This window comes from Pleurodeles waltl, chromosome 6 (assembly GCF_031143425.1).
Source record: "Pleurodeles waltl isolate 20211129_DDA chromosome 6, aPleWal1.hap1.20221129, whole genome shotgun sequence".
Classification (NCBI taxonomy): Eukaryota; Metazoa; Chordata; class Amphibia; order Caudata; family Salamandridae; genus Pleurodeles; species Pleurodeles waltl.
The window spans coordinates 711,565,336-711,591,084 of NC_090445.1; the positions used below are offsets into that span (position 1 = coordinate 711,565,336).

Sequence of the window (25,749 nt, forward strand, 5' to 3'; positions counted from 1 at the left end):
TCATGACCCTCATGTAGAGTACAGTGCCACTGTAGTACAAGTGAATTATTGCTGAGCATGGCTCAAGGACAGTGGCGCAAAATTCTCCTAAAAAAGAAAACACACAAGTCGTCCAGAAATGAAGCTATTAGGGGCTGCATAAGAACAACAATGGCAAGACAGGCAGACATAATTGTGAAAGGGGGAGATACAGCAGAAAGGACCAGCATATACCCTGGCTTGAAAAGTGCTGTTACACTTTAGGAAAAGTGCTTTGGTCACCTTTCCTAAGAGTATAAACATGCATGTGAAGGAAGAGGAGAGAATGGACTTGCTGGATTATAAAAGAACGCATCAACAGAAAACATATCTTCTGGCAGCTGCTAAAACAGGCTTTTCTAAAGAAATTATGGACAGGAACACAATCTAGGACAATGTATAAAATATGTTTATTAAGTCCACAAATCAAAAGGTAAAATTTCTTCCTGAAGATACATCTGCAGCCCCAAAAATAAACCACCCTCATTTGTATGTACAACCACAAAATCGTACAGGTGCAAATCCGCTGCGTGTCCCTCGTAGACCACTTGTAAACAGATTTAGTATCAAAAGGCCAACATTAGCGTGGTTTGCAAGAGCAATTAAAATCCCAAAGCAAGTGTAGAATTATGAGAAAGGATTGCACTTGTATGTGCACAGGCCAATCTAAACTTTAATTAATACATCTCTACCACATAAGTAGGAGAGACAGAAGATTTTTGGGAACCCATGCTGCCAACTTTTTTTGGGAATCACTGCAGTTAAAATGTGACTGTTTTATAGCAGCAATTTGCATGCTCTTAGCTTCAATCTTGATTCCGGTGTGCAGTCCATTAATAAAGGCCGTTAAGGGGGGTGGGGGGGGAGTACTATCTATCTGTGTATGTGCATAGACAGATATGAGCAACACAAGGTTTCTACTTCACATTGCAACTGGGTGCCACCTAATTTTTAACCTTCATACAACTGCGATTTTACCAAAGGAATTCCTTGTTCAATAGTACAAAGTGGAAAGCATTCAAAGTTTCAAGTGGTCATCAAGGATTTTATGAAAGGCTTGTTCTGAATCATCCCAATTATGGGCAGCCATTCTGGGATTTATACACTGCATTAGGGCCCCTAAAGAGACTTTCCTATACATATACAAAAGTAGACAGTTCCTTTGGTGGAAGAGAGCTCTTCTGCGAGTTATCACGTCAGCAAAGCAAGTTGGGGAACTTCAAGCAATTATCATTAAAAAAATCCATGTCACAAGTTATTTAAGTAAACAGTTCCACCGAAAAGGGAAGGTCCCGCTCCACTCGCTGGATGTCAAATGATGTTTGAAATTCTACAGAGGTGAAATTAAAGACTTCAGGCAACCAGCACGTTGTATATCAGCAACACCAATGGCCTACCATTATCAGAACAAAGACAAACTACTCAGATTAATTCCAAGGCTGTTAGGCCATTGCTGAGAAAAATGATCCTCACTCCACTTACAGTATGGAGGCCACAATGGGCCAAATATGCATGTATCCAATTGAGAGATTTTTCTAATGCAGCAATGTGGAAGTAAATGCCAACTTTCATTAAGCACTACTGCCTCCAATCAAAATTGGAGGCAGCAGTCGAACATTTGGACAGTTTGACATATGAGGAAAAGCAATAAAGACTACTAGTCCCTAACGTATTGGGCAGGAATTTACAAAAAGTGACACATTTGGATCCCGTTCACAGCACTATCCTGGAGAGCACAAACAGAAACAAAATGCAGTTGGTTCTAAGAAGCCGGCAGTAGTTCTACTTTATACGTAAGTAGTAATATACCTATCTTCAAATAAACCAATCACTAACCAGATCAGTATAATCTTCACCAGCCAATCTGTCTGTATGATTCAGGAGCCTGCCACCAAACATATAGCATAGTTTGTCAGAAAAAGCTTGTGACATACTAACTTTAGAAGATTGGGGCATCTGGAGCTATGATCCCCTACATTGATCGACCCTTAGATGTGGAGAGAAAAGCATAAGCTAATAATACACTGGAGCAGTATCTGATGAAGTGACTTCAGCTTCTAGCCATACAGGTTTGTTATATCTAATAATGAGTTGACCAACTCACCGATGAACAATCAAATGAGGCTCTTGCAAAGGCTAATCCTCAGATAAGGGAGCTCTTCACCCAGTACGTCTTACCTTCCATCTGATGAAGAACACATGCGCAAATTCATAATCTGAAAACTCTTGCCCTGGATGCTGCGAAGTCTGTTATTTTACCTTAAAGAGTCACATATTCAAATCAGAAAAAATAACTTGAAATTGTATACCTGGTATATTACTCTCCCGTGCTCCCAGTGTCCAAGAACAAAATTAGGACAAGCCTGATGATTTCCGCTTGTAGTTCATGTAAAAGTTAAACACTCAAACACATTACCTGGCCTAAGAAATTAGTCTTTGAGTGGTTTCACTCACTGCTTACCTTAATTTTCAAATTCACAAATTTCGAACTACAAGTAAACCACTAAAAGCAAACACTAGGACAAAGAGAATGGTTATTATTATATATTAAAGGCACGATCACAGGCCTTACTCATAGGTTGCATAATCCCTCTTCATACACCTCACTTGAATAAGTGTATGTGACAAAGTCAATGTTAAGAGTTTCCCATAGTTACGCTATAAAACAAATGAACAGCAGGGGTGGGGGCTCTGTATATTTCATTAAGTGAAAATCTATTATATACTTTAAAGCCCCGCGATGATTTTTCCTGCACTTGGGTACAAATGAGTTATTCCCTAAGAAAATAAAGGTGCTTTGGCATGTTAGTAAGCTAATAACATGTTCAACAATTACTATACATGTTAATTAAGTAAAATGCCTTGGAACTTTTGCTATAAGGTTGGGGACCTCAGATTTCTAATTTTCCCAGCTTGTTCTCTATTTACCATAAAATAAAGGGATTCCTGTTTCTGGATGGAAGACATTTTCGCATGCATCTCTGAAAGGTTGCACTCACTTTAATTTATCTTTCAGGGCATACATATCAGGATATGTGAAGCATCAAGTTACAACTGAAATCTGTAATAGCGATGTAAGCTAAATGGAAAGGCAAGCACTTGTGTGTCCTCCACAGAGGCTCATGGCACAAAGGGGAATGTAGACATGTATATGGTTTACTGCACACAAAGCCACTTTCTGGCTTACAACTAGTGCTGCAATGGCGACGTTTGGCATTTGTTTAAACTCGATCAGAAACCAACTTGTACACAAAGGAACACAGTACTTTCAATAAAAAATAAAAGCAACATACAATAAAGAACATGGGAGGCATAACTCTTGAGCAACAAGGCGCATGGGTGTAGTAAAAGACAGTCTGCAAGAAGCTCTGCTTCATTGTGTCTTGGAGCCCAACATGAGCTTCAAAGACAAAGTGGTGATTTGTCCATTGTAGTTGACAAAGCGCAACACAAACTCCCTTCAGTCTGTGCCAGGCCATCACACATCGCTGACTGGAAGACTGTCATCATCCAGATCCACATGGCAGGAGGATTCCTGGGCGCAGGTGCCACTCTGCTTCTCAGTGTGGCTAGGAGCAGTCACTTGGTGGATTTTGTCTCTTGGAGAGAAAGTCTGGACCTTGGGGTAGCCTGGCTGGGTCTTGGTAAAAGACTGGTGAAATCCTCTCTTCTCCAAGATAGAGTTTCTTGCATCGGATCTCCAGGGTGTGCCGTCGCGGGGGACAGAAGTGGAATGTGAGGCTGAGGTGCGGAACGATGAGCTGCACTCGGAGGAAGAGATAGGGTGCTCCTGCAAAGGGGAGTGTTGGTGAGATACGTGCTCAAGTCATTAAAGGCAAGTTAGTAACTCAGTCTCACACTTCACTCTCTGAAAAACAAAAAGCCAAAAAGAAAGACCGAGAGCAGAGCATCAGGCAGAGCAGCAGAAAGCAGACACTATCCCACCCCACCCCACAACAAGTACCATGCTGCTCTCTGCAGGGACAAAGCAGAAAGCTGCATGGTGCAGAAGAAGCAGTTCCATGCTCACCACCGCTTGAAGCCTGTGAGCTTCTATCCCTTTGCAGGGGTCGCGCAGAGCAGCAAAAAGCAATGACCTACTGCCTTCACCCTCCCTACACCCTAGCCACCAACAAAACCAGAAGCCTCTTGTTCCACACAGGGATAATACAGACGGCCAGGCAAAGCAGCAAAACCAAAACGCTATCTACAGCACTCAATAATGAAACTTGCCATTGTTCACTGCAGGGACAGCACAATGCGCCATGCTGATTAGCAAGAAGCAACCTTGCCCACCCACTACCCTACCCCTCCATCAAACATCAAAACCTGCAGCCCGATGTTCAATGCATGAACATTGCAGATTACCAGGAATAAAAGAAAAAAGCAGATGCATTCCAACCAGCCATAGGAAAACCTGCTGCGTGCTGGAATAGAACAGAAAACCAAGCGGACCAGGCACAAAACCTCCATCCTGCCTTTCTCTGCATGGAAAACACAGTGGATCGACAACCACCACTCTTTGGTTCAATCTCCTCACCTGTGATAGCTGTAGGCATTAAATAACAGAAGCAATTGGGTAGCAAAAAGGCAGCATTTAATCTAAGTCCAAACACTTTCCTGCTATGCTATACAGACTATTAAGATATCAGCGTAAACCACTCTTAGATCAGCTACATTAAATATGATACCAAGGGAGCAGAAAGCAGCAGGTGGGCTACACACTGATCTGCCAACCAAGCAGAAAACAAATGTCTTTCTCCCCATTCCTAAAGGCTCAAGACACAAACTGCTTCATGAAAGGTCCTGACTTCGTGCTTTAAGAGAGTGATGCTGGCACATATCAACAGCTTTTGCTCACCATACCATGTGCTACAAAGGCTTCCAGGCTCATCCACTCCCATGCTATTATCACCTTCAACCAGGTATACCAAAAAAATACCTCTAAGAACTGTATCACCATCTATACCTTCGTGCACTGAATTCTCTTCTCTGCACGTACTTTTAAAATCTTTGCAGCGAGATACTATTAGAGGGATGCCCCTGCCGAAGTCCATATAAGACAATCATGAAACCTGCTTTGTGAAAGGCTGCTTTTCTTACTTCAGAGCTCTCCTATGTGTATTCACATACTCTTTAGTCTTGATACTACCTTGTGATACAATGCTTCATATATTCCAACCAATACTATATATATATAGGACATGATTAATGTAACAGAACAGATTTCATCTTGGTAAGCAAAGGAGGAAAACGTTACTTACACTGTAAGTACCTTGGATAGCCATGGTTGCCACTTTTTAATATAAAGTGTGCCGTGGGAGGTACAGTAACTACATGTTTAACTTTGGCGTAGCAAGTCTGGATACACTCGACAATCCATCTTCGCAATGTCTGCTTTAGAAATGGGGTGACTTTTGTGTGATTCAGCAAAAGCTCCAAACAGCTGGTTAGTTTTGCTGAAAGACCTGGTCTTGTTAATGTAGTACGTGTGCCTGTTTGAAATTTAAGGTGTCCTGATATAGAACCTGATTGTGGAAAGATTATGGGCAGCTCAATAGTCTGGTTGATGTGGAAAGATGAGGCTAACCTAGGCAAGAACTTTGGATTAGTTCTAAAGACCAGCTTTCTCCTTGTGCACCTGAATGAATGTTTCTTGATTTGGGAGTGATTGTAGTCACTGATGCATCTGAGCGAGGTTATGGCTACTAACATTGCCACTTTCCAGGATAGAAACTGAAGGTTGCAACAGTGGAGGGGTTCAAAAGTTGGACCCATAAGTCTTGTAAATACCTTGTTTAGGTTCCATACAGGGATGGGGCGTTCTTAGGTGTACTACCATGTTAAGTCCCTCCATGCACGCCTTTGTAGCAGGGATTTTTACGAGCTATGAGTGCTCCCTATTCTGCATGCATGCAGCAACAGCAGGTAAGTGAAGGCTTATGAATCTGTATGCAAGTCATACCTTCTGTAGGTGTAGAAGGTAGCAGGTTATGTTTTGAGTTTAATTGGGTATAGCTATTTGAGATGCAGTCGTGGATAAATTGCTTCCACTGGGCTGCATAACATGCACCGGCAGCAAATCTACGGGCCTCACACATACTCTTTAAGTGAGGTTTGCGTAGCCAAACTCCTAAGAACCCAGGTGGCAGGTCACCAGGCTCAGCTGCGTGAGGACTGGGTGCCTGATTTGGCCATTTTGATGTGGAAGAAGGTCCAGCCTGATTAGAAGCTTCTTGCAGGAACTGATGGACATCCCCTGAGCCCTCAGGACAAGGACTTTCTGGCCCAAGTTGGGGCCATTAGGAAGAGGGTCATGGGCACCTGCCTCATCTTCCTCACCATGTAAAGGAGTGGGAGAGCAGGAAAAGAGTAGGCCGATATCAATGAACAGTCCATCCACAATGCATTGCCCAGGGTGTAAGGATTTAGGTACCTGGAGGTGAAGCTTGGCAATTGTGCATATTCTGGAGTGGCGAAGAGATCAATGGGTGAGGTCCCCCAAAGATGAAAGTACCTGTGTAGTACTTGAGGGTGGAGTGTCCACTCATGGACTTTTTCATGCGTTCTGCATAGTGGGATCCACCCCCGGCAAGGGCTCCGCCAACTCTGCTAACAGCCAGCTGGGAGACAGTACTACTCCACTGCTTTTGTACATAGTACATGGTCATCATGTTGCTCATCTTTATGAGGACCACTCTACCCACTACGAGTTTGAAAAACACTTTAAGGGCTAGGCAGATGACCAGTAGTTCTAGGTAACTGATATACTAAACTGGAGCTTGAGTGGTCCAAAGTTCCTTGTGTAGTCATGTTGACAAAATGTGCACCCTATCTGTTGAGTGATGCTTCTGTAGTGACGGTCGCCTGTGGAAATGAGTTTAATAAATGTCTGTGGTCGAACAAGTTGTTGCTGTTCCACCACCCCAGAGAGGATTGAATGTTGAACCTTCATCAATACCAGATCTTCCCAATCACCCTCCTCTTGTGACCACTGCCTCGACAGGCACTCTGAGTGGGCGTTTCAGTATGGTGTGCCCCATAATTGCTATTCAACAAGCCATCATCCATAAGAGCTTCATTACAGTCCTTACAATGAGTGGACAAACGGTCGACAAAATGCATTCACCCACTGCTGGTTGGGATAGTCTTTTCCGGTGGCAGGGTTTAGCACTGACCAAAGGAAGGGCTGGATCTGTTGGGGTTGAACCTACAAATGTGCAAAAGTCTATATGACTTAACAACACTATCTTAAACAGCCAGGTGAAGAGGAAGCAACAGCTTACATTTTGATAAAAGCATTTCAGGCAGACACAAAGATGATGCTGGTTTGGCAAATGGCCTGGAGTCAAACTAATACAATAACTCAAACAGAAGAGGAATAGAAAGACACTTACATCCCTCCCTTTTTGGTCACTCAGACAGGTTTTCATTTATGAGTGGGCCTTTCTTGTAATTGTAAGGAGAGTTGTATATCAAAATATCAATGATGACCCGCAGCAATACAAATTACAACATATCGACTTCCACAATATCGTCAATCTTAGCATACATAGGTAAGTGTAGATTTACTATTCTAACTCCACACCTACTCACCTAGACGATATTGTGCACTATCTTGCAGACAATGTTGCTGTGGGCAGAGATTTCAAAGTTTTTCAAAGTCAGTATAATGATTGACATCCAGTATAATGAAGATGGACTTGGTAATGTGTTTTAGGTGATAAAATGGTAATTTGCTTGGAGTTGGTTTTGTTGCTGTTCTGCACAAAAGTCTGACTGGAGCTTGATTCGTAGAACTTGTGGCTACTAAACAAGTGTCTATTTAGGACATAAAGAAGTTATACGATCAAGCATGTACAGTCCTTTGTGAGAACCAATCATTACAGCAGAAAAGCATCTCGAGCTTGCCCAGATGCTCAAAATGCTGCCACATGTGGTCCCTCATTGAAGTCTTTACACTGTATGCATAAACTGCCCTAGTCTTCTCTGCCTCCAGCAGCTAGTATGCTGTTTAGGAGTTGGTGGAAATTCCTCATAACAATCCCCACCACCTTCCATAGTTCTCTATCCCATCCCTCTTGTGCCATTATTTCTAACAATCTTGTCCCTTGTTGAGGTCATCAAGTTGTGCAGGTGTCCACACAGTGACAGTCAGTTAGGAAACAATAGCAGTTATATGCGTTCTCCAACTGTGCTGCAGTAAAATCTATGCACTAAGCAACCTTAGATGTACCTTTTACAGACCCCCTCTCCATAATAAAACCACCAATTAAGAAGAGGTCTTGGCACTGGTTGACATGGTTGAAATACCCAGAAGATAGAATGGAACTAGGCTGTAACCCTGACTTTCACATATGATCTATTTCATAGTTTAAAATGTATTTCACTATTCTGCCATGAAGTAGCTGAGCCTGTAGGCATGTCTACAACCAAACAATGTAATGTCACTCAGAACTCTAGGACACCTTGTGTTTCAGAACCCTACAGGATTACTTATCCACAGCTGAACTCTGTACTACATCTTGTTTCGAGACTTTAAAAATGGTTTTAAAATGGTGACCAGAAACAAGAAAGTGGCTTCACAAAGTTTCACTGATCAGATCTTAGACATGAAGAATGAAAGTCAGCAAAGACTATCGTCAAAGGACAAATCAATTTTGACAAGATAAATGCCAAAGGGAAATCTTCAGGCACCCTGGTGAGCCTTTTAAACCTACACTTCTATCAGCACACTTTCTTCTAACCCATTAACAAAGAGACAATTCTGGACCTCAGCATTGTAGATTACATCACAGTCAAATTCTTGCCTGTAAACAAAACAGACTAGTTGGCTCACTTCCCAATCTCCTTGCACACTATAAGCTGTACCCTCTTCCACTGGTTCCCAGAAACCACCATGAAAGCCTGGATACTTGACACACATTGCTCTGGAAGACTCTACCCTATTGAAATTGATTCTTTGGCTGACATCGGCGATAACTTAAAGAAATACAAGAATATGAACCACCCGCAAGTTTAAAATATTGCTTTGTTTCCTTTAAAACTATAACTTAAACTAGGCCAGATTTGGTTTACAGACTCTCTCTCCAAAAAAATAAAATAATGAAAAGGAAAATGCTTACAGGAAGTCTAAATCGCATATGGTTTGCCCAAGCTGAAAGTCCTGAGAAAAGTAGATAGTTGCTTCTGCTAAAGCCAACTATGTAAATGAACAAAATGACATGTTATTAAAGCCTGCTATATTTTATTCCAATACATTCATGCCAAAACAATTATACCTTTGAAAACATTTTCACTCCCATATGACTATAAATGCAACAAATTTGCATTCTAATTCACGGATAAAATCAGCTCCACCATGGAAAAAAAAAAAATTTCATTGGACACCCATAGAAGCACTCCCTCATAAAACTACTAATACTACGGCCAATTCTCTCATTACCAGGGACACACTCTGAAGCATTAAGGAACACCTCACACCTACTGATTATTAGCTGGATTTCTTCCTTGCACATATTATCAAAACCAACCAACACCGTTTTAAAACAGCTTGATGTTCATTGATCAATGCATGCTCACCCTGGGAATCTTCCCTGAACGCCAATAAACTGGTCAGACGTGTTTCCAATCACTCATGGCTTAGGAAATCATTTGAAAGTTGTGTTGATAATATCCATGAAGAACATCTACTAACAATCTGATTCTGATTTGTGCTTTAATTGTAGCATCAATAACGTCACTCTAAAACTGAATGTCAGTGTGCTACATACTCAATAAGGGAGATTCTCGTCTATCAAATCTCTTAATAACATTTCATACAGCTGATCACTACAGGCTAATTTCAAGCTTGGAACACTGCATTTGCTTAAAGTCTTGCACTGGTTCTCCTTCTCTTTTCCAAACAAACTGATACAACTTCATAAACACTGGAAAATACATTTCTGGAAGAGTGACAATGGTGAGTGATGCTCCTCAGAGCCTGTATCCTAAGCAGCTGGGTTCACTGGTTCATAGGGTAGAAGACTACATTAATCAATATACAGATGGCTTCCAACTAGCCCTAAAACTTTACCCATTAACAACATACTCGCTAAGCTCTTCAGCATTGCGTTTTTTTCTTTGAAGAAGACTTCGAGTCACAAGGTAATTGTGACACCACCTCTTGCTGGTAATATGTATGGTAATTGTCTCCACTGTTTGATTGATATCTGCATGGTGGGTAAGGATGGAGCTGGAGCAAAGCGATTAAGGAAAGAAAGAGAAATGACCATGCAAGAGAAGAAAGAGTGATAAACTGCAAGAGTCAGACGCTTCCGGTTAGGAGGGTGGGTGCATGTGACTATACAGTACCACAGCCACAGACGCTTACCGGTAAGTAACATTTTCCATTCAAGGCATGCATGGCTGTAGATAAACATGCTGTGCATAGATTGTAAAGCAGTGGTTAGCAAGTGGGTGTTGCAGAAGAACAGGGCTCGCAGTGTAGCCTGACCAACCTTGGCTTGTTAGTGACCTAGTACGCCCACACAACAGTGTTTAGTGAAGGAGTGTGATGTAGATCAAGTAGCTGCTTTACAAATGTCAGCTATGGGGATGTTCCCCAGGAAGGCCATATGTGCCCCTTTCTGTTAGAGTTGGCCCCTAATGTAGAGGGGATCTGAAGGTGAAGCCTCATACTTATCGACTCGGGGGTGATTACAGGAGCCTTAGCCAGCTCCGGGTAAATGTCAGGAGTGGGTTTAAGCATTTCCTTCATGGGCAGGTACTGTGCGGAACGGTGGGCAGAGAAGAGTGTGTCTAAGAGGAAGTCCTCATGCATGTCTAACCTATGGTATGATGCAGCCCTGCCTCGTACCTCAAGGTAGGGTCATCTGGAGGGGAGGGTTGGGCAAGGTAGAGGTCAGGATCTGTATCCATTGGGGTATCCATATCCTAAGAATCCCATGGGTGTCCTTGTAGGTGCATGTAACATGGTTTCCCCTCGCCATGCCTGCACATGTCAGAATGTGGTGACTCCTGTGGTGAATACGAAAGTGGGTGAGGTAGAGAAGCAGGTGGCAATGGTGATGCTGGAGGCCTGGGTGATGTGGTGGAGGGAATGGGCAAAAAGGACTCAGGAAGAGGTCAGGTACTCTTGTCTTGCTTCTTACACTGTTTGGCTGGTGGTGGGAGCTCCAGGGCTTCTTCAAAGCTAAGCTGCCTCTTTGAAGGCTGAGTTCCTGACAGCAGAGGCTCGGTAAGAACTGCGCCTGTCTGAGGTTGGATGCCAATTTGCCTCATGTAAGCGTCAAATTTGCAATGCTGTTTTTGGAGGACCAGTTTCAAGAGCCTGACAGTCGATTTTTATGTTGGCACCGAAGGCTTTAGTGCTAGCAGACTGCTTCAGATCCAAAGGTCCGGTCGATACCAAGCCAGGAGTTGGCAGCACTGAATGGGCCAGCTTAAGGATTTTCTTTGGCACCGGGCCGATGCTAGTAGTGGGATCCTAAGTGGATGTCTGTGCCGACTATGGCCTGAAGGCAGTGGCGGCCCAGAAGTCTGGTGGTTGGGTCCAGAGAAGCTGAATGCCTGTTATGAGTTGGAAGCTTGGAGAGCAAGAGGGAAGAGGAGCTGGAACTGTACTCATGACAAAACCTCCTAGAGAAATCACATAAAAAAAGATTGGAGAACAGACCTTCCATAGAGGATGCATCACTCCTGTCCTAATACCGCTTAATGAAAAAATGCAGTAGCGAACTATTACTGCTTCACAAATATCCCTGAAAATGCACTCCTCTCAAAAATGCAGAAGTAGTAGCAACACCTCAAAAAAAGTGAGCAGGAAATGGTCTGGAGGAGTTTGTTCAGCCACCTCTTACGAGACTGTAGCTTTCAATCTTGTCCTGTAAATGTAATGACTCGACTCCTTCACTTCAGAGGATGAAGAAGAAAGAAAAACAAATGAAAATAAATAATCGTGTTCACATAAATCCCAGAAGCAACTTATACCAAAAAATTAAAGTTTCAACCTCAAAGTAACACTATGTTTGGAAAACAAACCAAATGCGGAAAAGGGAACGCAGCCTATCATTTGACTAACCCTCCTAGCTGCTCTGTTGGACAAACAAGCACCATCTTCCCAGTCAAACATTTCAATGAACAAGAATGAAAGGCCTCAAAAGGTGGGCTCATAAGAAATGTAAGACCCAAATAAGTTCCAAGCCGGCACCACAAAACAATTGGGCAAAAAGTCTGCAAAACTAAAAAGAAAAAAAAAGAAAATCTAGAAATGGAAATCTTGAACACTGGACTGGCAAATGAATACAGGCAGACATTGCCAATAAATAAACATTCAAGGGGCGTGGCCACAAAGGCAACCAAGAACGCGGACTATTACAGCGCTTAGGGCGATACATCTCATCCATGACATTAAAGTGGTGCCCGTCAGAGCCGATCCGCTGTAAAATGCTGGCGGAAGAGGGCTGGCTAATAAGGTAACGGGTGAGTGCTCTGTCTGGCCGGAGTGCTGAGGTTGACCATCAAAGGGCGATTACAGCCTACAGTTGATGATGCGCCAGAGGCCTTGCTGCGACGGGGCGGCCGGAGGCCCTGAGGTTGCCCGTCATCCCACCTGCTGTGTTGAGCAGACTGCTGCTTTTGCTGCTGGAACAGAGTGCTGCTGTTCCTATGATGCAGACGTCGCAGTTCGCAACCTCGACCAACTGCCTCTGTGGCGGGGTGGTTGCGGACCTTGCTAGGTGTCCTAGACAAGCGCTGTACCAGGCTAGTTGCGGACCCCTTCCCCTGGAATCCAGAAACTCTCTACCGCAAAGACAAGTATCTACAGCCACAGGGAAACCTGGCAACACCTTCATACCCGGGGGATTGGCAAGGCACTTTTCCTGAGAAGCCTAGCCACAGAATGGAGGGCTCTCTGCAGGCCAGAGACACTTCCATCAGGGAGAAGGGATCGACTGCTGTGAGTGGCCCCCTGCAATCCACACTTCCTTGTGTCATGGGAGCTCTATCTTTGTTTGAAATCAGTCCTTACTGACACTGGGGAGGCCTTAGTAACTACTGCCAGGAGCGGGTAAGCCGTACTACCTGTAATAACTTGTGCAACTAGCCTCCACCCCTTTACCTGATTTTACAGCATCAATGCAGGAGGAGCACCAGAAATTTTAGAATGTAATATGCATATTGAGCAGGAGCAGGCGCAATGTTAAATGCGCCATGCTGTACCCAGCCCACATGAAAGTAGAAATAGAGGGAAAGTCATTCCTGGTCTCAACTCGGATGATGTTGCCAAATTCTGTAAAATATTAATGAGTTCCAAAAGTTCCCCGTTTCCAATATCGGATCTGCAACTCAAACTACACTCCGAGATCAAAACAAAACTCAAGGGAGGATGACAATCACCTTGAAAAGGAGGTATCCCGTCTTTGATCTCATGCTCCCCTGCTGGGGCTGTGCCCTAGTGGCTGGACAGGTACTCTGTTTGGCAACCATTGCAGTACATGTTCTGTCCTGGACTGTCTCTCCTAATGGAGAAAATGGTTTCATCATTGCAGTCTGTCTTTGTCCCTCATGGACCCACAGCACATAATTTAGGTACAATATTTGTAGTCTTGCACCAAATGCTCTTGCGCCAGGTATACCCCAAGTTTAGGGCGGATGTGGTCTTGTTAGACACCGAAAATGATAGCATGAAGATGTGCCTGTTAAAGTACACCATTAGGTAGGCTACGGACTCTAAGCACCCAAAGGGGATGGGGGGGCGCTACATAGAGAGGTGGGCTCTAGCATTCAGCTCAACTATGGTCCCGCCATGGGCATATTACAGTGGCAAGTTGACACCTTGATTAAACTCCCACTGTCTCTTGTGGAAAGAATGGCACTGCTTAAAATGGTAGTCCTTTTCATGTTTACCCATGAATATTCCCACCCCCCAAAACAGACATTATTTCTTCACTCTAAAAACCCTACTGATTAAGCTTCTATAAGCCAGCGGTTCTGCCAGGATAAGTTGGAACACAATGACACTTGCTTTTGACCCTGGTGGTTCTTAAGTCCTGGACCTCAAACTCTACTAATACATAGTTCAGTGCTACTTCACTGTCTTCTGGTACCATCCAGATGCCCACCTCCGCTATACCATTCCAGAACGTGATCAAATGGAATCTGTCCCCCTGACATCCGTACTCCGGCTGGATTTGCCAAGGCCACAGAGAGAATACTAAACTTTGGACACTACAACCTGGGCTTGGTGTTTACTGTGCCATAGGGTAGGAAACACATTTTTACATTCATCAGCTCTTCGGCTCCACCACAAACCTATGCTGCGCCTAACCACAGAGTGTATGGTAGAGAGGACACTGACGAAAATGGTTCTACTGGGATTTGGTCACTTGTGTATGTGTGTGTGTGTGTATATATATATATATATATATATATATATATATATATATATATAGAGAGAGAGAGAGAGAGAGGAGTGTCCTTACAGTACAGCAGTATCGATCACAGAGGAAACCCACTAAACTCAACATTTTCAGATACGTAAGAAATACCGTTAAGGATAGGTTTTCCAGGATACCATGCAGAGCCCACTGAATGGTCAGCACTCACACAATTGATCAGTACTTTGGATGTGACGAGCTGGGTGTCTAGGCTATATGCCTGTGGTTCAACAGTGTCTGACAAGCTGAACAGAACTGTCCACACGGGCATGGATAACAGATTTAGGCGAGCCCCTAGCCGATGTGCAATGGAAGAACTCCTGTGAACACATGGGGTGCATATCCATGAACTACTGGCACAAACTACTTTAACTCTTACATTTGGCATATAGTACCCAGACTTGGCAAAAGAGAACTGAACCTACACTCTCCCACCACTGCAGGGAGGTTTTTGCTGGATTCTTACACTTGACCTAGGGCTGCCCCGCCATTCCCAATTGTGAATGGCACAATGTCATGACTGTTCTGAAAGAGATGACAGGTGAACACCTAGAGGTCAAGCCAATGGCAACGCTACTGGGGGACCCTAGGTGGTCTGACACTTAATGTCAATGGCATTGATTCTGGCCAATCGCACGGTGGACATGAACTGGAGCAGAAAAATAAAACTGATGGTTAAAGAATGGCTCAAGGACCTAGCAGTATACAATGACTGCCCTTATGCTGCAGTTGACCTCACAGCCAAAAGACATATGGGGCCCTCTTAGGATCTATCATAGTACACGAGAGCTGGAAACTCAGAAAGCAGCCCAATAAGGTACTACCTACCAGGAGTAGTGAGTAAGAAATACCACCTTTTGCCTGGAAGATGATCGGGGTTCCAATATGGCTGCAAATATTTTAAACACCGGGGGGAAGGATGTTTGCTGTGGGCATGTGAAGATTGTGAAATGTGTTTTTGATGGATAAATGTGCTCCACCGGGCAGGCTCACTACTGGGACAGGCAAATGGAATTTGGGAATCATGTAGATGTTGTAAACGGAGTTCACTGTGGTGCTCCCTAAGCTTTCTGGATTGCATACAGGACCCTTAAATGTACTTTTGCATGATATATACAAGATGGGAAAGAAATAAAAGAAATAAATAACTTCACCATACCAATTCTAATATTTCTCTGCATTAAGGACACAACAAACCGACGGATACGCACAGTTTGCAGCAATAAATAATCAACAGAACTAGAGTGGCCCCAATTTGCTTGACTAAACCACTTAACAGAAGGACATACCACCACTAGAAAAACTTTCATCACCTCCCTCAGGAAAAAACATAGGAAGCAAGAGCTATCCTTTCAAGTTTCAACCTCACAAACTTAAGAGTGCTCAAGTTGGGGTGAAACATCTTGACCTCCTCCTCCGTAGCATGTGGTTTACCTTAGCTCAACTGTCAACATTCAGCTGAGATGTAATATAACAAGATATCACGCATGCGTGGCACAATCCAGTGCAACAAGGACATGCTCCTTGTAAAGTTTAATCCACCACATAACTCGTAAGTCAGAGGATTAAGGTAGAAAAGGACAGTGCAGAGGAAATGATCCATGGTAACAATCGAGCACATCTTAAAGTCTTCACAATGGAAAACTACAAATAGCATAAAAGACTGCCTGCTAAAGACAAATAGATGTCGCCACACTGAAACCAGCTGTACTCTCCCACCAGATGAACTGATGATACCCTAATTGTCCAAACTGTGGCCCAGGTTAAAATTTGCATCGCTTCTTCACACAAGATTGAGCGTAAATTGACCTACTTGTTTAAATAAAACACGTAAACTGTGTTGTCTTTCAGAATCTGCACCTGGGCATTGTTGATCACAAGGAAGAGAAGTTCTCAACTCTCGAACATTTATGTGCAACCTTTCTCTGTCTTTTTTCTTTTGTTGGCAAATGACCTTTATAAACTCCCCAACTTGAAGAAATGCATCTGTGCCTAGCATCATCTGGTGATGAGTTTCTCGAAGGGAAACCTCACTGTTGATCTGGATTTGAATGCCCGTAGAAGCAAGGATTGGTGCACCTGAGAAGGAATCAAAGTGACCTCCTTGGAATTGCTTTACTATGGTTTCCACTTCCTTTATAGACATCAATGTACAGACGCATCTGTAGCCACGTCAACGGAATCAGAAAGATGCACGACACCACCAATGCTGACAGACCTAACACCAATTAGGCTGGTTACAGGGGAGAGCTCGTAAAATCTGACACTGCCCGAGATGTATGCAACAAACGGGCCAGAAGAGGGAAAGCCTTGAGGAGAGCTCTGTCCAAAACACCACCGTGTTAATGTTGGGCAGGCACAAGTGAGATTTCTTTGCAGAAAAACACAGCTTTGATGAACCATCACTGAATTAGGAAGGTTGCAGAGAGGACTACTAAAATCGAGCTTTTGACAACCTGTTGTCTGTCTAACTATTCAGAAAATGTCCAGAGGATGAATATAATCCTTAATCAGAGGCTTGTAAATACCTTAAGTGCCAAGACTGTCAACAGCAGTACTTTGAATAACACATTTATGCTCTCACAGGAAGCATGGGCCTCTGAAAAGCATATCACATATCTAGATGCAGCCGATTCCAGCATATGTGGCAATATCAAAATTTTTAACTAAAAGTTTGATCCTAATGAGCACAGTCTATTGTGCCCTTCTTTAAGAGGGTAGCAATCGCCTTGATCAACAAGGGAGTAGTGTGCTGGAACGGTTGATGGGAATGGATGTAGGCGTATTACAGAGGGGGGCATGTGGTTCTAAAAATTCTGGACCCATGTAATTTACTTTGCCACAGCAGTACGATTTTAGTATCAAAAGACCGATAATGACTAGTACACTAAGCATGAGCATTTTCACTCAATTCCAGCAGCGTTTTCACCTCGAAATCGCCATTTTCGTCCTGCACTCGTGGCTTCCATTTTATACAAGGCAGCCATTTTTAAAAGTTGCCCTCACATAGGCTTATAATACAGTCAGATTTGGTTCCAAGGACACGTACACCTTGATTGACTTTTCTCTAACCTGGGCAAGCTGGAACCATTGCCTCAGGCCAAACCTATTTGGTCAGTCCCTCTCCCAGTGGCCAAATCAGATAGCATCAAGGCACACCAGGCCATAAAACCCTTATTATCGCTCACACACCCTGCCTAACTTGCTCACACCTGCACCTGCTCTTTTCTTCTTCTTACTTTACGAGGGGGAGGTGCCCGTTTTTATTAGGGGTCCACACTTATCTGATGTGAAATACTAGGCCTTGCCGGGTAATTTATTATGGGTTGGATGACATGAAATATGAGGTTTCATCATGACACTGTTTTTTCCTTTGTAGTGAAAACATGTGAATGACCAACCAAAATGTCAAGAATGTTTGCCTGAAGCTTAAAAAACTGTATATAAGGAAACCTGACTTTGCATTGAAACACAGTCTCCTGAGAACATACAAACTGTGCTGTTGTACTTCTAGGACGCTTGTTACTTGGCTGCAGCCAATAAATTCGATCTTTGACTTCACCTAGAAGACTCTGAGTTTCTGTGGTCTGAATCAGGAAAGTACCCGAGGTCTTTGGGTGTACCCTGGCACCACTGGGTTACCGGATCAGTACCGGTTCTGAAAAACCCAGTACCTCAGTTGGCGCCCAACGTGGGGCGATACCAGCGGTACCGGTCCAAGCCTGAGGTCCGTGGGGAGCTTCGTGTGAAAATTCTGGAGGAAGGGCGCCACTTCATCGACCCCTGCATGTCGACGTGGTCCGAAAGTCTTTGCTGCGAGGTTCCCCGCTTCCCGACGGCTACGAAGGACTGCTGCCCTGGCTATCGCCCTGATTTGGACCCTTGATGTTTGGTAGAGCGAAACTATAAGACGAGTCTTCTGGTGACGTCATCGATATTTTCAGTTAAGTATAAGTGGAGCTTCTCCCAGTCCTTAGTTGGACACTTGGTTTGGTCCTTAAGTTGGACATTTGGTTTGGTATCCCTTTGGGATCACTTTGATTTGGAACTTGCAAGTACCAAAGCCGAAGGACTCGTGTATTCACGAGACTATCGTAAACGATAATCCTTTGAAGTTTGAAGCTAGACTAGTGAGCGAAGATGCCTGGTCTTAGCAGACTTGGAAATTTGTTTTGTCTTGGTTGTAAAAGGGACTCCCGGTTGGAGGACTCATGTCCGGTTCCTCCGATTGGAACTCCAACCTATGAACTATATGTGAAGCACGGAGTAGGCCCCATCACGTTTAATAAAGTATGGGTCCGCTATTCTTGGAAATAATTGAGAAAAGTTTTCTTTTTTTCTTGTGAATATGACTTACAACTAGGATCTGCAAACGGTTCTGTAAGTAAATTGCGACAGCGCTATTTATGAAAAATGGCTAAAGCGCGCTGTATTGTGTGTACTGAGTGTTTTCTGTTTATATCTGAAATGAGCTCAATGTGTGTTTGTGGGTCTTCTTGATGTTTACAGTTTGTTAAGTAAAATGTTGGTTAATTAATATTAGGTAGAAACTTAGAAAAAATCCAGAAATGAACCATGTGACGTGCTAACATAGCTATATGTTGCTCTTTAATTTATAGAATGAGCAATTGTGCACATATACAAAACTGACGTTAAATGCTTAATAAATTAGAAAACACATTCAATAGATATAAATAGGGCCCCAAAAAAACGAAATTATCTATTTTTGCAACAAAAAAAAAATATACATTTACAGCATTTTTCTTAGATGCATTGTATTAGATGTTCACAGGCAAACTTTTCAGCTGCAGTATATTTGATAGGAATGTTCAATTCAGCCAGCACTTTCCCAGTTAAACATGGGCGGAATTTTGCATAACCTTCCTTTTAAATGAAAGTGGCGCAAAAATGTGACGCATTTCAAGTTAGGCTTATGCACTTAGACTTGTGAGTTAATGTATCCCAAATAATAGGCAAGGGATGCAGCTTGCTTTTATATGTGGAATTATCACAAAAAAAAGAATAATTGGTTTTTTTTTTTTTTTAAAAAGAAAATTATTAATTATGGAAAAATTATTTAAAAAATAAGTGCCTTTCAAAATCGTTTTTTAATAGTTATAAAGCTTAATACCTATACTATGACCGCCTAGCATTAAAATTTAATTTAAGTTATGTTGCACCGCTAAAATGACATTTGTATGTGCAATTTTCCCTTGGCGCAGGAGCAAACAAGCTCATTTCTATAAAGTATAAGTTAATATTTTCAATGGCTGATTCATGGATTGTGTAATAGACATTCTGGTAATGCATATTATGCAAGAAAATTGTAGGATATTGATTTTTAATGCCTAAAATATCAAAGTCGATTTTGGGCAAAAGCACTGTTTAAACTGCATTTTCTTTCATTCAGAGTACTTTTTAAAGTGTCTCAGGCTTCAGTAAATGCATACATTTAGGTTTGATATATATTTGCAGGTTGTGCCTTCTTATGATTCAATGAGTCAATGTGCCAGTACAAAGGCTTGTTTTAATATCAAGGTTGAAGGTTCTAACTTCAGCTGGGCCTACTGAGACGTTCATTCATTCAAGGTTGATGAAATATGTACCATTGCATGGGATTGCAACAAGCATTTATTCTAACAACTGGTATGTGTGTTATTAAGGTTTGTGAATTATTCACAGTAAATGTAGTTTAATAATCTGGAAATAGAGATAAAAAATTTTAGCACCTAAAAAGGAAAAAAACATTTTTTTAAAATAGAGTGAATTATTGCAGGTTAGAAGGAAAACAGGAAGGCCTACTGTCTTTGACAGATTCAGAGTGGCAGAAGCTAGGAGAGCTACAGAGGCTGGCTCAAGTCATGCTGCTGAGATGCTATCTTTAGTTTTCCCATAAACAATGGAGGAGGCTGTCATGTTGACACTTGTGACCTTTTAAATTAGGGCCTTGTCTCTGTGAAATGCAGAATGACCCTACAAGCCTCTAAAAGAGGGATTTCTGGTTTCTCCAGAAGAACATCAATACAATTAAAGAACTTAATTCCAAAGGGAAAATATAAAAAAAGGGGTTTCTTCGAAAGTCCCAACATCATGTTAAATGCTCTGCAGAACTGATACATTTGTGTCTCCGCTCTAAAAAAATAAAATGATGCCTGCTAGTTGCTTTTATTTGACAGAAAACGAAGTGTTGCATTAAGTCTTAGACAGAAAATAAGATGCAGCCCTTTTTTTAAATTTTGAAGGCTACATGCCTTAATGAGAACGATTTGCCAATTAAGACTTATTTTTCACAGTGGAAATTGTAGGTGCCAAATTAATATGGAGTGTCAGTGTAACAATTTTTACTTTTAGAAAGGTAAAACTAAGGTGGCTTGATGTTGCGAAGTAACTGACAAGAGGGTAACAGTTAAGTAATGGAAATTTATTTTCATGTATTTGGTCCTATCATGAATTGTTCTTGCTGGTCCTGTATGTTAGAAGAGAAACAGTAAAGTAATATTTGACAGCAGATTTCCATTGCCTGGTGATCTACTGTCAAAAGGAGGGTAAGGATTTTAAACCTGACAAATTAAACAGGCCCAACTATTGGGTTTTGGGCTGCAGGTTTACAGTGCATAAAGTACATGACATGGTGTTGTGTCTCACCGCTTATTCACACATGCTATTGTTTTGTCTATGCTTTTTGTGCTTGATACACAGCAAGTATATCTGATGGCTTGACGTTTTGTGCGTTTTTATTATTTTTTATTTGTTTTTTTTGCATGTTTGTTGCTGCTTTTGATACTATTACAAGCTCACCTGTGTTGTGAGGGGATGGTCATGACGATGCCCATCGCTACGCAACAGTTGGTTGAACTTGTTCTGGTTACTAAATTCCACAGATAATGATATTTCATGCTGTGAACATAAAAGACAACACTTCACCAGTGCATGTCTATTTGGCTATAATGGTATTGAAGGAAAATAAAAAGAGGTATACAGGATCAAAGTGTGTCACCTGCAGTTAGTCATGTTACTGCCCCTTCCCTTAAAGGAACAGGCAGCCCTACATTTATGTAGCCTTGATTGGACCTAAGGATGAAATTATAGATCTGTGACTCAAGGTGGCCTAATTTCCATATTACATTAGTTAATGATGTTCTGTTTCCTAAGTAGCATATGGCTTTCGTTCCTTAAAAGAAAACCAGGTTTTCATTTTTTCCTGAAGAAGGAACCGAAACATTAGCTAGGAGTAACGTATATGGTGTAGTCGCCAACGGTAGAGTTAAAATTTGTGTAACTTTGGCCTTTGTGTATCACCCGTACTCTCGGTGTTGTGTCACATGCCTGACTATCACCCAAATAATTATTTTGTTCTTCCTATAGATTTTTTCTTTTGTTACTTCCCCTGACCAATGTCGCATCATGCTTAGTTATTGAGATTTTAGCTATGTCCTAGTCCCATTTCTCTTTTTCAAATTCCTTTCACCAGTCAGACCTTTTTATTATTATTGATGTATTGTTCAGGTTCACATTTCCAGACTGCAGTGATGTACCAGGGACCCCCATGTTATGTATAATTCCCTTTGGTATGACCAGACTGGTTTTCAAGAATTTGCCTTAGGCCTGCTTCAATGTTTTCCAGCCTGACTGTCAGGGTAGTGATAGACTGGTTAACTGACTCAATATTATAGTAAGACAAGTTTTCCATTTCAATAGGAGATATCTTATGTTTACCTTTTTGAACATGACGAATTTTCAATGTCTATTTTAATTTGGTTTTCGGTTCCCTTCTGTTCCTGCTACTTTAATTTTTGGTGGGATCAGCTGTGTCCTAATCATGCAAATATCAGGACCCTCTAGTTCTTGTCTTTTTGTTTGCACATTTGACTATTAGCCTGTGTATTGCATAGTGCACCTGATGCACAGTTTTTAAAGGAAGGTTTCTACATGTCCCTGATAATCGGTATCATGTGATTTCTCTATTGAGATGTTCTAAGATAAGGAGGAACACCTAGACTTAATCATTGAGGAAAATATGTGTTTACCCCATTAGACAATGCCACTGTGTGAGGAAATCCATTCAGATAGAATTCTCATGTAGCTATAGATGGCAGAGAATAATGGAGAGAACCCAATTAAAGATGCTAGAGACCCTGTTTTGCCCTTCTGCCTTTGTCTTTGTATTTTATGCCCATGGTGTATGGCTACTCCTTTGAAGATTGCAGACCACCTGCTTGCAGTCCCCTTGTTAAAAACCATGAACTGTTTTTTTTACTAAATTGAAGGAAACTAACAACTGTGGCACATTTCCTACGTCACTAGATTCTGCGGGTATCAAGTCATAATAACCTGCAGGACATTGATTTAAGCCTAATTCCCATCAGTGACAGCTACAGATGAAAGACGGACGTCTTGGCCCTACAGTCTCAGCACCCAGAAAGTAGCAAAGCTGGACAGCGATCGCCAGCGCATGGTATCGTACTTGCTCCATCAGACGGCGTTGGACATCACAAAACCAAAGTTTCAGTGTAAAAGAGCTAAAGAGAAGGATTTCTGTTGTTGATGGCAGAGCTGTTTTGAGGTTTCATTTCTCTACCTGTCATGTGCTGGTAACCTCTGACAGTGTGCAATCCCTTGAGCCCCTTGGCCTGAGTTTTGGCCACACACCCCCTTTTCTTTGCTCCAACGGAAGAAGGGCAGTGCACCGGAGATTTCAAGTTTGGAAAAAGGCACTATATTGTGGTGCCCATGAAAGAGCAGCTTGAGCGTCCTCTGACACTAAATAATGAGGGTTGGAGTCTGAAAGTGCTGCTGAGCTTGAGCTATTTCCCAATTAATGGTGCTTGGGTCTGCACGAGATGATTTGTGCCCTTGATCAATGAAGAGCACATTGTTTGTAGTGTCTGCCACAGAGGAGAGACACTGGTGCATTGCTTTAAGACATTGAGACTTTCGAGTGAGCTGTGGGTGTTTGCCAGGAGGGCACTCCAACTAAGCAGTACTTTTCTCACGAAGAGGCCTGAATTGAGAGGCCCATGCGAAAGAAAACAACAAAAGAATATTTGATGGACAATAGAAGCCTGCCAGAGAGGCTTTTTGAACGGACTCTGGGCACAGTTGGTTTCACAAGAGGTTTCCGTGTGATTGTATAGACTAGTTGTTAGGAGACTGATTGTTTTGCTGGCATTGTTTTAAAGTACTATTCTGTTTAGTAAAAGCAGAATAAAGTCCATTTTCTGTGGAAAGAGTACCCCCTTTTCACCTTAGAGCATTGATGAGAGTCACCACTGTTCCACCTGAACATACAAAAATTACTGAAATGCAGAGGAGCCCTAAAAATGTTACTAGATAATCTTAGGATTTGCTTTTTGGTTAGGGTTGTGAAAAATTATTATTTCATTTGTAATAGTGGTCACTACTTTCTCCCGTTGTCTATATGTTCTTAATAACGTGTTTTCTAGTGTCTTTCAAACATGACGTTGTCATTTATGGGTGGGATTGTTTTTCTCTACTCAATTGACTTCTGCACCTACTTCCCAACCTATGTCTTTTCCTACTATTGTTTCTTTGCACTCTTTTCACCCTTTTCCTGAACATGAGCAGGTTAGAAGATCAGAATTCGTAAGCAATTCTTTTGTACAGCTTCTGCATCAACACTAGTTAGTAGTGAACATCACTAATTTTTGGGTGTGTGATCTTATGCCACCTACTGCAGATAGAGGTATTCCTTATTTTGTCCTGCCATATGTGGCCTTTTGTGCTACTTCATGTTCGAGGAGACCTGTCCAGAGAGAGTTACCAAGTACTAGAATTTTGCTCCAGCAACATCTCCATGGCCTTATAAACATAGACCTGGACTCAGATTAGCATGAGAATAGGTTTATTGCCTATGTAAGGGCAAAAGGAGGGTTTGTGGTTCTAAAAATTCTGGACCCATGTAATTTACTTTGCCACAGCAGTACGATTTTAGTATCAAAAGACCGATAATGACTAGTACACTAAGCATGAGCATTTTCGCTCAATTCCAGCAGCGTTTTCACCTCGAAATCGCCATTTTCGTCCTGCACTCGTGGCTCCCATATTATACACGGCAGCCATTTTTAAAAGTTGCCCTCACATAGGCTTATAATACAGTCAGATTTGATTCCAAGGACACGTACACCTTGATTGACTTTTCTCTGACCTGGGCAAGCTGGAACCATTGCCTCAGGCCAAACCTGTTTGGTCAGTCCCTCTCCCAGTGGCCAAATCAGATAGCATCAAGGCACACCAGGCCATAAAACCCTTATTATCGCTCACACACCCTGCCTAACTTGCTCACACCTGCACCTGCTCTTTTCTTCTTCTTACTTTACGAGGGGGAGGTGCCCGTTTTTATTAGGGGTCCACACTTATCTGATGTGAAATACTAGGCCTTGCCGGGTAATTTATTATGGGTTGGATGACATGAAATATGAGGTTTCATCATGACACTGTTTTTTCCTTTGTAGTGAAAACATGTGAATGACCAACCAAAATGTCAAGAATGTTTGCCTGATGCTTAAAAAACTGTATATAAGGAAACCTGACTTTGCATTGAAACACAGTCTCCCTGAGAACATACAAACCGTGCTGTTGTACTTCTAGGACGCTTGTTACTTGGCTGCAGCCAATAAATTCGATCTTTGACTTCACCTAGAAGACTCTGAGTTTCTGTGGTCTGAATCAGGAAAGTACCCGAGGTCTTTGGGTGTACCCTGGCACCACTGGGTTACCGGATCAGTACCGGTTCTGAAAAACCCAGTACCTCAGTCAGGGGCAAGGATTCAACTTTGATGCAAAATCAGAAGGAACCACTGGTACAAGCTTATCTCCCACCATCTCTACCAGAAAGATGCCACCTGTCGCCTAACCAGACATTCAGGAAGAAATGCATGAGAAATGTGCAGTTTTGGGTTGGCTGGGAGAGAGATGGGAGAAGACTTAGCTGCTGCTTTATGTTTTGTTTTAACGCTCTTACCCCAGATTGCTCACAAATAGAGCTTATGCTGTGTAAGAGGAAGCTGGTGTGACCAGGGCAATCTGGTGGCTATAGTACTTTAACTGCCTGAACTGCTTATAGAACCCAGGGGCTGAGTACTTTGCACCAAGTGAGATCTCAAGAAAAACGTAAAATGAAAAAAAGCCTTTTTTCCTAAATAGATTCTGGCCATAAAAATACATTTCCATAAAATATGCTTGCAAAATACTTGAAAACCCGGCCATGTACATCAACATATGCTTTCTCAAGCCCAAGTTAGAACTCAGTGACCTTGTAACAGCACAGTGT

At 42.3% G+C, this 25,749-nt stretch overlaps 1 protein-coding gene across 4 annotated transcripts in view; it reads right to left on the bottom strand.

The window, feature by feature from the left end:
- Window positions 1-409: 409 nt before the first annotated feature.
- The window catches only part of PLEKHA1 (pleckstrin homology domain containing A1), a 411,298-nt gene continuing 385,958 nt past the window's right edge, over window positions 410-25,749 (bottom strand). For all 4 annotated transcript variants that reach the window (XM_069239179.1, XM_069239183.1, XM_069239181.1 and 1 more), the window contains one exon: window positions 410-3,808. In XM_069239179.1, coding sequence (XP_069095280.1) covers window positions 3,497-3,808 — 312 coding nt within the window. In that variant the 3' untranslated portion in view covers window positions 410-3,496. The remainder of the gene's footprint in view (window positions 3,809-25,749) is intronic.